Source organism: Halichoeres trimaculatus, unplaced genomic scaffold, assembly GCF_033239565.1.
Source record: "Halichoeres trimaculatus isolate MK-OKI-2021-1 unplaced genomic scaffold, fHalTri1.1 fHalTri1_scaffold_11, whole genome shotgun sequence".
Lineage (NCBI taxonomy): Eukaryota > Metazoa > Chordata > Actinopteri > Labriformes > Labridae > Halichoeres > Halichoeres trimaculatus.
In genome coordinates this window covers 34,403,201-34,420,585 of record NW_027437189.1, presented here as the reverse complement: position 1 = coordinate 34,420,585, position 17,385 = coordinate 34,403,201, and the positions used below count along the sequence as shown (strand labels likewise).

Sequence of the window (17,385 nt, the reverse complement as noted above, 5' to 3'; positions counted from 1 at the left end):
AATTGTTTTGATACTTAAATACCATTCACCAATAAATCGCTGCTTAAGTAACATTAATTTGAGTCTATCTTATGCGATAATAATTCTGATTCGGGGCGAATACTTCAGACTGTAACATTAAAACACTTCTGTTCCCCCTCTATCAAATAGTAGAATCTGTTTTCAATATGGCGGCTGCATGTTTGAAAATCTGAACAGAGACTCATAAGTAGTGGTGTCTGTTTATAGTCGGTTTGAGACTGTATGACATAAGTATTGTAATGAAATTTCAGCCGGTCCAGTGACTCGGGAATATGGTGAAAACGGAAAATGAATCCAACATGGCGGACAGCTGGAGAGAACTGTTTGAGAGGAGCCGGTTGGTTCCCCCGCCACGCAACGCAAGCCGCCTGGCCATAGAAAACCACTTCACCCAGTCCAACGGTTTCCAACTCTACCTCAGCCGACTAACAGTTGCTCATCTCCCACAGGTGACTTACCAAAGCTAACGCGAAGAGCTCGGTAGTGATGTTAGAAACTGTAGTTTGGCAGTGCAAAGCTGTGCTCTTAATGGGAAGAGCCCACATACTACATTAAGACTGGTATACGATAGTTAAATAGATTAAAATATATGATTAAGGCCCATGGTGTCTCACCCACTGAGGAAATACGACACATTGTGTATGAAGACAACTAGAAGAGTTGCATATCATGCTGGTTTGTGGATTCCACATGTAAGAGAGTGATTCTGTAATGGGTTATACTTATCAATTTTACTAAAAAGTCACTTCAAGCAATGACCAGTTTTACAGCGGGTCATTGGGTGATATATCCCTTTTATTTAATACATTAAGTTAACATTTTCCATGATTTATTTAGCAAAAATGCAAATGATGTATTAGAATTTACAGGTTTTGTGCTGTCTGAGTTCTCAAATGTAAAGTTTGCTTTTCAAAATTAACACCAGATTACATGTTTGTGTTTATTATTTTAGGCATTCATTAAAAAATGATTGTTAAAACATGACCCACTTGTTTTAGAAACTTTTAAAATAGTTAATATGTAAAATTATTCACTTTGTGTGTGTCTGAGAAATGTGTATCAACTGTATTACCCATAAAAAAGCCCTGTAAACCAGCAATGGTTTGCTCCAAAGTCACATGACCCAAATCAATCGAGGTCACATCCTCTTTTGGTGGGAACCTTGAAGAAATTCCCCTCATCAATGTTTCATCGGAATGATTGCCTGTACATGGGGCGCATTAATTGTTCATCACCTGTGTTATCACCATTTTCCTGTGTACCTAATTCAAATATTACAATGATCAAACTAAAGAAAATGCACAGAAATATAAACTGATAGAGGTCAGGTGGTGACATGCTGAAGTCCTGTAACTAGCACAATGGCAAAAAAATGGAGGAAATGTCAGCTGTGTTACCATCACAAAAGTTTATTTTTGAGACAGGCTTCTCTCTTTTTGCCCTGTCAACTGTGTTACGAGAGATTTTTGTGCCATAGTTCTTTTAAATTTTGGCTAAACCGTAATATAAATGATAGGCGACATTTCTGGAGAGCAAAGTCTTACAAAATGATGCTGAAATGGATTTATGCTGGGGAAAAAAAGGTGCAACTTTTGTCCATGACACAGCTGACAAAATACTGAACCTTTTTTCTTATTATTCACATATTTGAGAATTCATTAGAGCTTAAGCTTGCCAGTTAATGAATTTGGTACATTTGCATCTTTGTCCACATAAATATAAATCATTGTTAGTTTATTTTATGTTTAAATTTTATTATTATTTGATTTGTTCTCGATTAATGTCATTACTATTTTTGCTTTTAATATGTGTTTGGTTGTTGATATGCTTTTTTTTAATCCTTTGATTTTAACATTGGCTTTGGCAACATGTTTAAAAAAACTTTCATGCTAATAAAGCTTATTTTGAATCTAAATTCGGTACATTCAGGTTTGTACTATGCAAACAAATAGAATATGAAGCTAAAAAGCATTTTTTTCTCACTCTTTGGTATACCTGAAATGTGCCCCTCATAATAGAATCACTCAAAGTGTTAAATTGAAATGTGCTCCCCTTTTCCCCTCCCCCCTCTTCACCAGGTACTGTAGAAGGAAGGCCTCTTATTTAAAAGTCAAAACACTTCTTAATCACTTAATTATTTTTTGTTGTATTTCATGATGTATACCAATTTATTATTCAACATGAAATGAAAAAAAATATTTTATATAGCCAGCTCTTTAAAAGTGAGGCTAAACTGTATTTTTAAATGTGCCCCCTCTTTTCTTATCAATTTTTTTTTTTTTGCACACAGGAGACATCAGAGGCAGGGCAAGATGTGAACTACCAGCTCTGTGTGACCTTGTTCGACAGAAGCCATCAGCAGTTCTTTGGGAAAACATGGAAGAGCCAGCCACAGAGGATGAAAAACGGCAAGATCTCCTTCAATCAGGTAGTGCTATCACATCAATCAACTGAAATAAATAACATAATAAATGTAGTAATGATTTCCTCATTTTTTACTTTGAAGCATATGTTTGCTTCTCATGGAGTTTTGTGTTGCTTGATGAATATAGTAAAATAGTAAAATCAAGTCACATCAGAGCATTAATTACATGAATTTAACTCAGCATGTATTTAATTTAATCAACTGAAAAGCCCACCACTCAAGATGGTAAATTACAGTGATGATTGGCCTGTGTTCTGCACACCTCTTGAGAACGTTGCCAGCTTACACTGAGCAAGTACAAACTGTGATTGCCAATAAGTCTTCCTACTGGCACTGAATGTGCTTAAAGTTAGAAGTATTCCTATTTCTGGTCCTTTAAGTCGATAAGGAGCACATGTTCATCAGATGCAGTAACTCGTAATCACCAATAAGGTGCTTTATTTTTTTATTTTTTTATTATTATTTTTATTATTTTCATTTAATTATCATTTTGTTTTATTTTTTTATTTTTATTTATTTATTTATTTATTTATTTATTTACTTTACCAATTGTTATTATTATTATTATTTATTTTTTTTACCAATGAGGTGCTGAAGAGCTAACACAGTGAGTAGTACATCACAAACCATCCACTTCACACTTGTGACATATGCAGCTCAGAGCCAGCAGTAAGTCAGCTGTTTGGATCCCAGAGTGCTGTGCAAGCTCAGGCTAATACCAGACTACAAGCGCTAAACATAAGAAGGTGTCCTGTTTTTTTACAAAGGATGGTGATGGTGTTGATGTCATCACCACTCATTATTATTTCGTGTATTTGATATTTTTCCTAAAAGTGAAACAGCAGCTGATCTGTAACAGTGGTATGTGTAGAAATAACTGAGTCCAAGAAACGATATTTCTAAAACCTAACATTGACAAGTCAACATAAACAATCCACACACTGGAGATAGCAAAAACAGATGAAGAAGCTGGCTGCTGCTCTAATAACAAACTTGACAGGACTCAGATATCATGAAATATAAAACCTCCAGACATAGCGCATCAATGTTTCCACTGATGTAATGTAACAGGTGTGTTTATCTGTTGTCCAGGATTAAAAGTGGACCATCCCTTGAAAGTTTTTTAAATATTCTGTGTGTAGAAGGTTTTAAAGGTGTCCTTGTGCTTGGGTTGGAATGCTTAGTTTTTGTTTCAATTGCAGTTTTAGGAATAAAGAGTCAAACTATGACAAATTCTATACCCTTGTTAGCATGATTTGAACAGTATCATACAGCAGGAAGTAGTGTGTTGCTACAAAAAGGAAAAGAGAAGGAAATGAAGAATGGAACAGAGACAATCACAGCACTTAATGATGCAGTAGCTGTGTCCTACAGAGAAATTGAAAGAAGGTCTGAGTACAGTTTCCATCGCCGTCAAAAGTCTCTCAGAAACTGGGGGAAACTCTGACCGGGGGGAGGTCTGGCAGACACAAAGCTATAACAGAATCAGAAGACAAGTTTCTGAGAGTCATCAGTGTGTGTGGTAGGTGCTCACAGGACAACAGCTTCAAGGATAGCTTTAAAGGGTTCAGAGTGAGCAGTCTCAGGCTGTATTCAGACCAGAAAAGTCCTTTGGTCCACTTGTTTGGTCCGGACCAAAAGCGGACTTTATTTTTTCCGTTTGGTGCAGTTCGTATTCAGATTGTACTTTTTGCAAGTGGACTATATTCTGTAAACACATCCACGTGTGTGACGATCGGTGCTCTCATTGGACAGCACTGACAAAGGGCCGCACACAGAATACAGACCAGGAAATGGAGGTAAACACGTGTGTTTGTGCTCTTATTAGAGCTGCAAAATCATTTTCAGTTTCAAGAGCAGCTCCTTCAAAGCAGCTTAACAACACTGTTTACAATTTTGGAACAGTGCCGATGAATGCGCGCAGCAAGGGGACCCTATGCTCTGCGTGTCCTGACCCACAACATGCTAGGAACAGCGTGGCTAAACAGAAGACGGAGGATCAGGTACGAACCAAAGACGGTTAGGTTACGGTGGCTTTATAGGCCCAAAAGGCACATGTATCCTGTAGTTAGTTTGGATGGACCTTGGTTTGTATTCAGACCTGTAACAGAGAACCACGAACCACACTAGAGTTTGTTTGGAAGTGGTTTGACAGGTTAAACTCCAGATAGAAAACTGTGGCTAAGAACCATAGACTGTATCAGATATGGGTGTAGTCTCCTCTGTGTCACCTGTCTGTTACTTATGCAGAGTAATAAAGCTGATTATTGGTGGGGGCCATGTTGGCTATGCTGACTCAAGAGGCAAGGTTTTAGCCTCCTAAGTAACAGCTATAGGGCACACACCAGTCATGTGAGATGAGTTGTACCTCTGATTGGACAAACTTGTGATCTTACTATCCTCTAAACCGCTGACTTAAAAAAAAACCTATACAGTGTGAGCTGATACTGAAATTAGAGTTTCAGCAGTTTAAAAAAAAATCAAGCTTTGAATATGTTATTTAATTCCATAAAAGGCTGTTATTTATTTTTTGTTTTGCCTGGTGTGTGTTGGGTTTCCACTCTTTCTGTAGCCAGCCTCAAGCAGATACTCAATAAACTGTGGCTTTTTGCACTTCAGCATAGGCTTCATTTTACTAATCTGGATGTTGCTCCCTGGTCAGAACACGAGAAGTCATGACTGGACTATGAAACACTACCTATGGACTACTGAAGACTAAAAGCCTAAACCAAAAGGGCTACCTCAGCATTCTGCAGTACCATGCACCTAACTGGTCAAGGGTTTATGCTATAGCTAGGCCTGTCACGATAACAAATTTTGCTTGACGATAATTTTCCAAAATATTATTGCCGATAAATGATATTATTGTCAATATTATTTTGTTTTTTTTTCCATTTTTTCATTGATGTAATTATGATAAATGGGATAAGTGAGTACACCATATCAAAAGCAAGAAACTTTAATTTCTTAAGAGTATTTAACTGTAATTAAAAGGTCAGGATCTTTTAAATAAAATGTATTAAACAAAAAATATAATAAATTGAACAAACAAGAAAGAGATAACAAAAATTCAATGAAAAGGAAATGGACAGTGAGCTTGAAAACATGGGGTGGTCAGCACAGTTTCTAAACTTTTTGAGCTGGTTTGGGATGAACTGGGCAGATCTTCTGCTCCAGAGTTGGGATAAACTTTGTCATTATTATTTATTTCTATTGTAGAAAGAATGCAACGAGTGTGTCTAGCTATTATGTCTGCTAAAGGTGGCTACTTTGACGAGTCAGAAGTTGAGAACACATTTTTTGTTTATGAACTGATTCTTTAAACTTCAGCTGTTTATTGCCTGTTTATGCTTTCTAGCAGTCAAGGAAGCTGATAACTGGCATTTGGAGCCGATATTCATTTGAAAACATTGGTGTCAAAATTTTGAATGATACAACCTCCAACACTTAACTTTGTTTAAATACCTTTGAGCATATGTTTATTAAACAGCCCCCAGGCTGAGCAACAGTTTTATTATGTTACATGAATACCTCCCTAAATATTTCTACAGTAAAAAGAAATGGCTCTGTGTGTTACCAATCAGATGGTACTGTGGGAGGGACAATAGAGACAGAGAGGCACAGATGCATCAGAGCCAAAATAGCACAGTTTTAAACTGATTTCTTATCAGCCATGGGCTTAAAAAAAAAATGCTGACATGGCTGAAAATGCCAATAATCGGCTGTTTTCGATAAAAACTAGAAAAACTGGAGTGTTATAAAACTTTAGACCTGTTGTATGGATATGAATTATATAAAAATATTCCAGAATTTACTGTTTAATCTTTACTGCACACATAATATTTCTTGGTGCCACCCTTCCACACAGGCAACAGCCAGCTTTCTGTCACTGTCACGTTTGGCTGCCACCATCCAAAAGGAGCCTGGCAGACCTGCTAAGAAGAACCAGTGTCACTTTGTTAGCAGCCAATACAATAAACCTGTGAGAGGCCCAGTTAATTCTGAATGGAACAGTCGTCTTAACTGCATCCATCAATCACCTTTAACAGCCACACTTAGTGGTGTGGAGCCTTCGGCGATATCTGCATTTGCTTTAGATTGGATTACAGCACAGCCAGGCAGGCACGCTTCAATTTGCTGTGACTTACTGCAGTTTGGGCTGTAAATAAGACAGGAGAGTTACTTTTTGTTGCAGTTTTAGATAATTTTTACGTCTCTATTGGCTGTTTTTATCACTGATGAGAAACTGACATCATGTGCTTGTTGTTGGCTGAAAGTGTAACTCCTCCTGATGGAGCAGGTTTTACTCCTGTTCCCTCTTGTCATCTGCTGTAGCTCTGTGTTAATGGTTGTGTTGCTGAAAGCAGTGTTTGCTGGCTACATTATCATGATAAACAAGCAACTCTGGACATAAGAGCTTAAACACTTTGTGGATTGGAAGTACATTTGATGCAATTTAATACACTTACTGGAGTATTTATTGTCCTTTTTGTAAACGGCTGAACTCCTACTTCAGTCTGACAGTAAAGACTTTGTGGTTTATTGCTTTTGAGATCGTTATTGTTCTGCACTTATCTTAGTAAGTCCATGAACTGAGGCGGCCTGCAGTTTCATTTGAAAGTGGGATGACAGTTTGAAACAAGCGTACAGTCTCACTTTGTTTCACTTTTTTGAAACACCTTTCCGTTTTCAACCCTTGAACCCTTGGCCCTCTCTCCTCTGTAATCACTTATTTGATAAAAGCAACACAAAAAAATGTTTGATGTCAAAATGTGCGATGCATTTTTTAAGGCTTTGATGATGAAATTTCCAATTACTTCTTGAAAATGCTAGAAAGGGATGTCATAGCTAAGTAGACCTGAGATACAAAGACAAGACAAAATGTAAAAAAGAGGTAATGAAATGGTCCACAAATCAGATCAATTTTTAGGAGAATTCAATCAACTTAAAAGGATTTTTTAGTGAGGGCGGGCACCCCTCAAGCTTCAGTCTTCTTCTGTAAGTTAAAGATGATGGCTTCAAATTCCCACTTTCACCAACCTACATATTGTTCAAACACATTTTTCTTCAGAACCAGACTCTTTGGGTAATAACAACAACAACAATGATGATAATAACAATGAAATCAGTAAGATAATGGCATTTTCTTGTCTTTTGAAGTGTGTGCAGAAAAGCCAGCAAAGACAGGATGTGACAGACACATCAAAAAGTCTCCAGCTTTCAGTCAGAGCGCTGTGTAATCATTCTTTTGTTGCATCCATAAGTCAAGTAATGATGAATTTTCATCTTCAAACTAGAGTGCTGGCCCTTGATTATTAAAGCAGCCTCTCCCCTGCTCAGCACTGTCAGGCCATCAGGCAGTTTCGTCACGTCGACAGAAAAGAGGTCTCTGATCCACTCAGGCCTGGCTTCAGGCAAGGAAGCGCCCTGTGAACCGGTCTACCAAGGATAAGAGGTGCTGAGCTTTTGCATCTCAGAGTGATGTGTCAGATGAACCCAGTTCCACAACGCTCTCCCAAGTTGGGGAAGGGGGCACATCCTTTAGCCTTGACCTTACAGTCCAGCACTAAGATTTTCTTCATTGCTGTGCTGCTGCTGTGCTCCTTTAACTCACTTTCTGTGGAACAGGGCTGCACCCATACATCTGTAAAACACGTCTACCAGACAGGCTACTTCTGCTTGAGACTGTGGATCACAGAAGAGGCTAAAGAGTAGACCATCGGTGCACACTGAGCTTAAAGTTCAGCCTTGTGAACAATTGACTGATAGTCGTCTAAATATTGAATGCAACCAGGACTCCTCACTGCCCTTTTTGTAGCACAGAAATATGTACAGATGTGAGTTCAGGGGTCAAGTTTTGATGCACATTGCGTCTTTGACAACAGGGTCTTGCGTACATAAGGCCCTCCAGCATCCTGTTTACAGCCAAAGCATCGCAATGTATGCTGCAAAGGCTCCATCTGCTGTAGGCTGCTGTCAGTCTGCTCAAGTCTGGGCCGCCACATGGGATTGTCTCTCAGCTATGGCTCTTGCTCCATCCATACACAACAAGGAATGGGCATTTCAAGCAAAGATCTTCGGGGTGGGCAGAAGTAGTGTGCTAATTAGACCTTGCAAAATTTACATTTGATTAGGCTTAACACATGTTTTACAGATTTTACAGAACAGTCTACTATTTTAGTATAAGAAAATCACACCTAAACATACATCAACTTGAAATATAATTATTTAAGCCTAGAAATTAAAATGAACCTTTATTAGACTACAACTATAAATTTACATTGTTACAGTAACATAGCAACTGTATGTTTAATGAAAAAAAAATGCTGAGCATGCAGCATTTTTTCAAAGTTTACTCAATCAATTGCCAGAATTATTGACAGATGAGTCTGCAGCTCTACCTTTGACCTTAACTTTGTCTGCTTTTTTAAAAAGTCAATCTCAGAACTTTTAGACTTCTGGCAAAGTCTCCAGAAAAATATAAAAATAAAAAAAGATTAAAGCTGAAAGTGGCAATAAGCGGGCGCTTGCCCCAGTGCCCCCCTTGGGATCTGTTGCGGCCACAGCAGGTGGAGCAAGATGTGCAGCAAAAAGCCATGTCTGTGAATGAGGTCTGGCACCTATAGGGGGTAATTGTAAACATAGAATATTTTGCAGTACTACTTTTGACCACAAGGTATGGCCATGACCTAAATATTTACCATCTTGAGTAATGTGGGTGAGATCATTAAAGTTCCTGTGAAGAGTTTCAAAGTGATCTTGAAAAAGTCTCCCTTCCAGATATATGCCTGATTGTAATCTACACTTTAAAATGAGATTATCAGCACCAATATTACAGGCTACAGGTTATTTCTAAATGCTACTTCTTAGCTTCCCAATCGGGCCAACCAGGACTGGATGATTTTGGGCACGTCTAAGTATCTATGACAACACCACACCAGCTGACGAAGTTTGGTAGAGTGAAGAGAGATCTGTGTTTTTCTCAGCTGAAAACGATTTCTGTGATTCATTTTGTATTGATGGTGGACACAGGAGCCTAACTGTCAGACAGAAAAAGGACAGAGGAGCAGAAGAAAGCTAAACTGTTAGTGCTAATGTTGATTCCAACCCACAGTCAGCAGTTATTCTGCAGTGGTCTGTTCAAACTTGAGAGTCTATCAATAAAATGAAGAGTGAGGTTATGTTAGCTCTGATTGGTAGATGACTGACAGGACATAAATCCTGGTCATGTCCTGCCAGCGGTCATGTTAGTACTAACATTACACATTACTGACATGTCTCACAGCACCAGGCTGTCAGTAGCGCTGAATATGGACGGCTCCTAAACTACTGTACGAACTGACATGCTTGTTGACATGTTAGCCTACGGATACATCATAGCCCCGGGCTACTAGTAGCGCTACATATGGCTGGCTACTGACATACAGTACAAAACTTACATCGTTTGCTTGTTTTCATCTTTCAAACAACAGGGCTATGCTGTGCTGCTGTACTTTACTGATAAATACCTTATCTTGTCATGTTGTATCTGGTAAAAATTAGAGGTCGACCGGGTTTTTTGGGGGCCGATGCCGATGCTTTCCAAATTTGGGTAGCCGATGCCGATATGCATAGCCGATTTTTCCAATTTGATATTCAGGCCGATTGTTAAATAAATATATATTTATCACATTTTTTTGAAACGCAGCAATTTCTGAGCAACTAAAAGAAATCTATTACAAGTCGTGTCCAGTCCTCTGAACATTTATTCAGCTTTCAAAACAATGAAATATTTTGTCTGAGTAAACACACAATGTAACAAGCAGTAGTAAACATTCACACTCTTCTTAAAATGTCAAAAAAGAAATTTAAACTTATTAATATAATTTGAACAAAAGTATGTAATGTATCCAAGTGGTTCCACAAGTTTGAGGTGCTCATCTTTTTTGTGCCTATACAACGGATCAAAAATCGGCTTTTTAAAAGAAAATACGGCCAATGGCCGATAGAGACAAATGTCCAAATATCGGCCCGATATGTCGGCCGGCTGATATATCGGTCTACCTCTAGTAAAAAGTTAACTTGATCTAAGAAAATTTCTTCCAAAACAAACACACTCTTGGTTAAAAGTCACATCTTTACGACAGTGTGCGTGAGTTTCTGGGCCAGAAGGTGACATGACAGTCCAATTAAAACAGATCCTCCTCACATTGAAGAATGTAGATGGTTTGGAGCATGTTTGAAGGTGTTTATCAGAGTAAATATCACTTGTCTCCAATGGGTGGCACTATTACTAGAGGTGTCCCTGTCCGATATTGATATCGGACATTGGTCCGATATCAGTAAAAAAAGTATCGGTATCGTATCAGAAGTGAAAATGTAATATCGGGACATCCCTAACTATTACTATCACCCTAATGCATCTGTATATAAATCCGGAGTCGGACTGCGATCATGTCTGTTAAATTTGAAAGATACATAAATTAAAAGATACTTCTGTGCATTTCCAGAGGGTGGCACTAAACCGTGGGACAAGTTTGTTCAATTACATACCCTAGAAATAATCGAAATGGGATATTTCACTTAAATTTCCAAACTTCCTGTTCAGGCTTTAGGTTTGTTCAGATTTGGATGTAAGACATTTTTTTTGTAGGTCTTGGTGTCAAAGTTATGCACAAAAACTGTCAGGCCTGTGGGTCAAAGCAGCTGGCCAGGCTATTTTTTTTTTAGTGGTTAGGGGGCGCTGTGGAGCACGAAAACACTGCAGTCACAAAACTTCATATGTGGCTGATTTTTGTGCAGAGTTTGGTGAGTTTGTTAAAGGAAAGTAATCTGGGGTCAAAGAGTGAAGAAATAAAACTAATCCTATGGGCTCAGGCCCTAAAAATAAAAATAAAAAATAAAGAGTAAAAGAATTAGAGCAGCATTACCTGGCATTAATGCATTCTTCTTCTTTTGTTTTCAATTGGCATGAATTTTAGTTGGGCTCCATCCACTGTGAGCTGGTCGTTCTGTCTCTCAGCCAAAGCTGGAAAAAGATTTAAAAAGGAACAGAATAACACTGTGCCCCAGCTGTCTTGTCAGTCACTGCTTTCAGAAGAAATGAAAAAGAAAAAATGTGTGATTTTGCTTCAAACTCTATCTGACACACAGACGAGCAGAAGCCAAAATTCATCCAGCAACTGTTTGGTGAGAACCTTATTATAGAACTTTTCAGCACCGAATTTGAGTTGCCTCTTTCGCTCGGGGTAGACAAAGTGTTTCCTTGATCATGTGAGGCATACTGCTGCGACCTTACAAAGCAAGACACTCCTTGATTCTTTGATAACAGAGGGTCATTGCTCCTGATGGTTGTCTTTTGTTTTGTAATTTGTTTTATCTCCTCTCAGAAGAAATCTGCTGGCCTGTTCAAGCATGCAAGTTTTTTTTTTCCAGCAAATGGCATGCAAATGTGCTGGTTGATGCAGTCATTCGTCAGAACTTCAAAGTAAGACTGCCCCATAAATTTTACTCTCGCTGTCTGCTGCGTATGAAAATCGTGCAATAAACACACCACTAAAAATCGCCTGTATATTGCTTTGATTAAGTTACAACCCTCCAGTGTTTACCGTCAGTGCTTTAACAGTCAAGGTTCTCCATATCAGAAGGAGTGCGGATGGATGATAGGGCCGTGCATTTACATCACACGACGGATGAAGCCGGAGCTAGATTTCACTTCCCCTCAGTTGTCAGATGAGTGGTGGTAGAGAGAAAGATGGCTAAGAAAGGATAGAAGTGCAAGAAAATAAAGTTGTTCAAGCCCTTGTAGCAGAGAAGAACAGCCCTTCTGTGTTGTAGAATTACTTTGGATTGAAGAAGAATTGAGGGTTGACATCCAGCCTTCAAAAGCCCCCAAGAGATGTACTACTTTGGACAAAACTAACAAACAAACAACAGAGTCTGGGTTCTTGTTGTAGCAGGGACGGAGCCAGGATTTTAGTTTTGGGTGGGCCAGAAACATTTTGTCTGGGCCTTGTATAAGTTTGTAAAAATAATTTAATTAATTAAATAGAACTGACAATAAACTACTGTATGTGTGGTTTTAAAACAGATTTGGTTGTTTTTTCACCATTAGTTCCATTTTTATTACCCTTTTGTGCCTCAGACGGAGCAATCACTCTCCATGGCACTGACCAAAGAGTGGCACTCTCACCAGAAGGCTGCACCACTGCACCACGGCGTTCCTTTTATGATAAGCAGTAAGAGCATGGACGTTAACCATGGTTAAATAAAATAGATAAAAATATACAGTCTTTTCCAAAATAATATTCTGATCCCACCCACTTGAAGCGAAATGTTTTGCAACTCAGTGTTTTTTTTTGTTTTTCACAACCCCCCCAAAAAAGCAAGGCTCATTCTACAAAGACACAGTATCTAACACTAACAAAATGAACATAAAGTGACAAACTCTTACATTGCTGTTTTTAAACTTATTTAAACTTATGTAAATAAATAAACAAATATTTTAAAGCAAAGAACAGATTAGTTACAAACAATTTATTGAAATTTTTTCTTAGGCGAACATAGGAGGTATAATTTACTGGGGGAATTGAATAAAAAAAAAAAATGCAGCATGTGCATCTCAGTTGGTGTGGTATCACTATGGAACAGCCTTGGTATCAATCTTAAAATGTGCAGCACCATAAAAAGCTTCATGTGCTGTTATAAATAGGCGTTAATCTAGCAGTACACAATCCAAGAACTGAATCAGTAGATACAAATGTAGGGGATTTACATTTTTTTCTTTTCGTTCCTCTATTTGTTTGAGGGCATACTTTTTAATATTATGGGCTCTAATTTCATAGCCCAGCGCAGGGGGCGCAAGCCTGGCGCACCCCGAGCGGTGTTAACTTTGTGCGGCGCATGGCCGTGCACTGCCACTTTGCCAATTTGGTAGACCGTCTGCGCAGAGATGGGTGTGACTGCACACCAGGGGGAGGTGTCAGCAAATTCATGTTGGCGCAGTGACAATTTCGTGCCAAAAACAGTGCAGAAAGTACGCTGAAAGCTTACCAGCTCCAACCTGGTCTATCCTCGGCGCAAAGCGGAGCGCACCCCACGCAGCTGTAATTTGGTGACAGGCGCACATGTGGGCACATGTCAACAAAGCCTCAGAGGCAGGTTTCCAGAGTGTCAGGCACATTTTAATGTAATAAACAATCACAGCAATCACTATTTAATGTAACTGTCTGAACCAGCATATACATTTATATCTATATTAACTGTCCCATCACATCTGATGTCAGATTAAAGCTGTTTGTCATAATGGAAAGTTAACCTGACGGCAGCTGGAAGTTTGATGCACAGCTTACAATAAAACAATAAACAGCCTTAACATCTGATACTGAGTATATATCTGGTTCTCTCATTTCATTTAATTCAAAGAAAAGAGGGAGAGAAAAGACGAAGAAAAAAGAGACAAAATAAATGAATGTCACTCAGGATTTATCCGGGATTTCCCATATTTCTCTGTTTTAGTCTTTATTTTTAACGTGATCTAAAAAGATGGAGTACATTATTGTAAGGAGGATGAGGTGGAGACACCGGGAGAGTATACAGTATATCACCAAAGGTTCTGCTATTTGGCGATGACAAACCAGGAGTGCAGGTGGATCAAAAGTATTCTGAATGGATAAGCCAGCTGTGTAACTGTCTCTTCATTTTGTACTTTTGCGGTGCTGGGGATCAGAGGCGCTCATTTGATCGGTGAAAACAGCGCTTGGCTGTGTTAAACCCACTTACGGCTTTTCTCCTCCCTCTCTGCCATTTGCGCAGAGGGAGGCGTGAAAGCACACCCCTGGGCCGGCGCAGGGCAGGTGTGCCTGCGCTTGCGCCTGGTCTATATTAGAGCCCTATGTGTTAATACACGTAACAAGGTTTCAGCTTTTTGTGAAGATGTGAGGGGTGAAAAATTCATCTTTGTTTTTGTTTGGCAGTTTTGTATTTCCTCTGTGTACAAGATATTTCTGGAATATACAATGACGTGAGTTAGTAGGTAGGGGCAAGTTCATAAGCTTTTAGCTCCCTCCTGTCCCTTTTTAAACATGCAGGTATGTTTATTTTTATTTTTTATTTTTGGTTGTTAGTTTTGATTGATATAAGAGACTGGATTATTATAACACTGTTGCTCTTCAGGCAACCAATTGTGTATTTATTTTTCTACTTTTCATTTGTAAATGTTTGAGATAAAGAAAAATCAAATAAATACTAAATAAATAAACAAAAGAAAAGAAAAGAAAAATATAGGGTGGACCTCTTGTAAAGTGGGTGGGCCTTGGACCCTTGGGCCCACCCATAATGTCCCCTGTGTTGTAGGGAGAACCTTTGGCCTGTAGACATACTCGCAATATGTCTGCTGAAATGTCATCAGATGACAAAAAACAGTACTGAGTCCATGTAAGAGCAGCTGCAGTGATTTCATCCCTGCCTTAGATGGTGCAAACAAAAAACTGTAAGATCTGAGGAGTGGACAGAAGAGGCTCAAAGATGACACTTCTCTTTATCTGACAGCCATGCTGGATCATGTGATGTCTGTATCTCCCCCTCACTTTGAGAGAATGTCAGGACGTTTCTTTATTAAAAAGTAATCACAGTGGGACACAGAGCAGCCGTCTTGCTGAGTTTTTAGGGTCATGGTTGAATGATGCACTCCCAACCAGAGAAACTCTAAAATGTATGCCGCTCCGTAGTTTCCCCCGCCCTGGAAATGTGTCTCCCAGTATCGTACGTCCCATCTCTTCCGAGTCGTTGTGTTATTTTTGAACAAATATCTGGGGAGCAGCTGGATATCTGTGTTCCCTTCCTTCAAACATCTGAGGGTCTCTGTTCATCCTGGTTGGCGGCCAGTTATCCTCCGTTGTATGATTGCGTCAGAGCGCTGCTGAGCTCCTGTGCAGCTTGCAATGTTAAAGATACCTGATCTACTTACAGCCTGAGCTGCTGTACACGATTTGAAAAACTCTTTTTAATGGAAATAATACCGCGAGCTGGCTCTGGCTGATAAATGCAGTGTTGCATAAGGCTTTTTTTTTTTTTTTAAGAGACACCAATGAGTCACAGCTATGGTAACATTCACATTTCCAGTTTTGTCACCATCTGTTTTCTGTCCTTTCCTCTGCCTGATGTTCTTTTGATCGAACACTCTCTCACACTGTAAGACTCTACTTTGATCCTACATAATAGTCATAGCCTGTATAAAAACCCACTTGGTATCCCAATAAGCATCCTAATCCCATTATCCATCCGGGGTAATAATATACACCACATCATATCCTATCAGGATGATAAAGTGGGCCTGGCCCCTTCTGTGTCATGCCGCAAGAGCTGCACCAGCTTTTTTATTGGATTTGGCCCGATGCGCTCGCATTCATGCTGGTGTTTATGAGTGGCAAATTGCTGTTTGATATCCAAATAATGTCAGAGGGGGATCCTCTCCTCTGCTACAGGAGCGCAGGGAAAATTGCAAGGCCCCCACCTTCCCTGAGTCGCCCATGATGGATTGGTTTTAATATTGTGTGAAAAGCAAAGATGCATAGTGATTAAAGAGAGAAAGAGAAGGCTCTTTCTGAATCTATTTTCCCGCTTTGTATCTGCAGTTCTTTCTTCCTCAGCAGAGGCGAGACATCTGCACAATGAAGACGTGTGTTGCTTTTTGTGTCGACGGCTGTGCAAGCTGTTTTGTCACTTGACAAGTCTTACTTATTCTGCTTTTGTTCTGAAAGTATGGTACACATTCTTGGACAGCTGGATGGGTTTGTCGATATTTTAACATTTGAAGCTATTTGAAGCTTTTATCCTTTAGGATTAGGGATGGGTACCGAATTAGGTACTTTTATAAGTACCGACCGAATTCTGTCAAAAGTACTGGGTACCGGTTCATGTAAAATCAAAAGGTACCATGTTTAGGTACCTATATACATCCTTGTGACTGTGAGGGAGTGGAAGGGTAGCCAATTTTCCATGCTGTACATGAACTCAGCATTACAAGGTTATTTAGTTAAGAATAAATATGTGTAGTAAAAAAAAACATGTATTTTATTACTAAACATATTTTTTACCAGAGAAACACAAAAAAGTACCAAAAATTGGTACCTCTGAGTACCAGTACCGAATGCCGGGTACCGGGGATCAGAACCATATCGTTTCAAATGTGAAAGGTGCCCATTCCTATTTAGGATGCTGCAAGTGAAGTCTAGATTACCTAAACCACAAATGTCTGAAGATTAAGGGATGTGAAGATGCATCGCATTGCAGTTCAAAATCGATACAAATGTGTGAAGATTCAAATCGGCTGTGATGCCTTATCTAAACAGCAGACGGCTGTTTTTCCCTTGAAAAATCATGCAAATCCTAAACTAGGAACACATACAAACCTGAGATTGTTAGAAGTGATTTTGTTTAGTTATTTAATGTGAGATTTATTTAAAAAATGTTTTTTTTTTTTTTTTTTTTTTTTGTTATTCAAGATAAAATATAATTTCACTGGCACTTTTTTTTTTTACCTTAGATAATTAAAAAAATATTTCTCTTTAATTTGTTAAATATAAGGAGAAATATATTTTGTAGTTTTTATACATTTAAAAATATAAGTGTGTGCGTGTCTGTTTTACATTTTGCATTCACTGCATGGTTTGTGTTTTGTAGCTGTAGAAATAATTTTAAGAATCTTTCTCAGGTGTATTTTGTCTGCAAGCTCATTCTGTTCAAAGACATTGTGAGAGTAGTATCAGAATTCGTATTGAATCATGAGTTGAGTGTATCGTTACATTCCTACTGAAGATTCATGTCTGCGTGCCACCACAATGTGACAGGTTTGGGTTTCTCTGAAGGATAACCAAGAAAATAAAGAAAGTCATGTCATCAAAGTCATTGATGTATGTGCTTTCTATGAAACCTGTCTCTTATTTGAGAATCTTATTCTG

At 38.8% G+C, this 17,385-nt stretch overlaps 1 protein-coding gene across 1 annotated transcript in view; it reads left to right on the top strand.

Moving 5' to 3' along the window:
* Window positions 1–164: 164 nt before the first annotated feature.
* The window catches only part of nphp4 (nephronophthisis 4), a 370,059-nt gene continuing 352,838 nt past the window's right edge, over window positions 165–17,385 (top strand). The window contains exons 1-2 of the mRNA XM_074682340.1: window positions 165–470; window positions 2,312–2,449. Coding sequence (XP_074538441.1) covers window positions 294–470; window positions 2,312–2,449 — 315 coding nt within the window. The 5' untranslated portion in view covers window positions 165–293. The remainder of the gene's footprint in view (window positions 471–2,311; window positions 2,450–17,385) is intronic.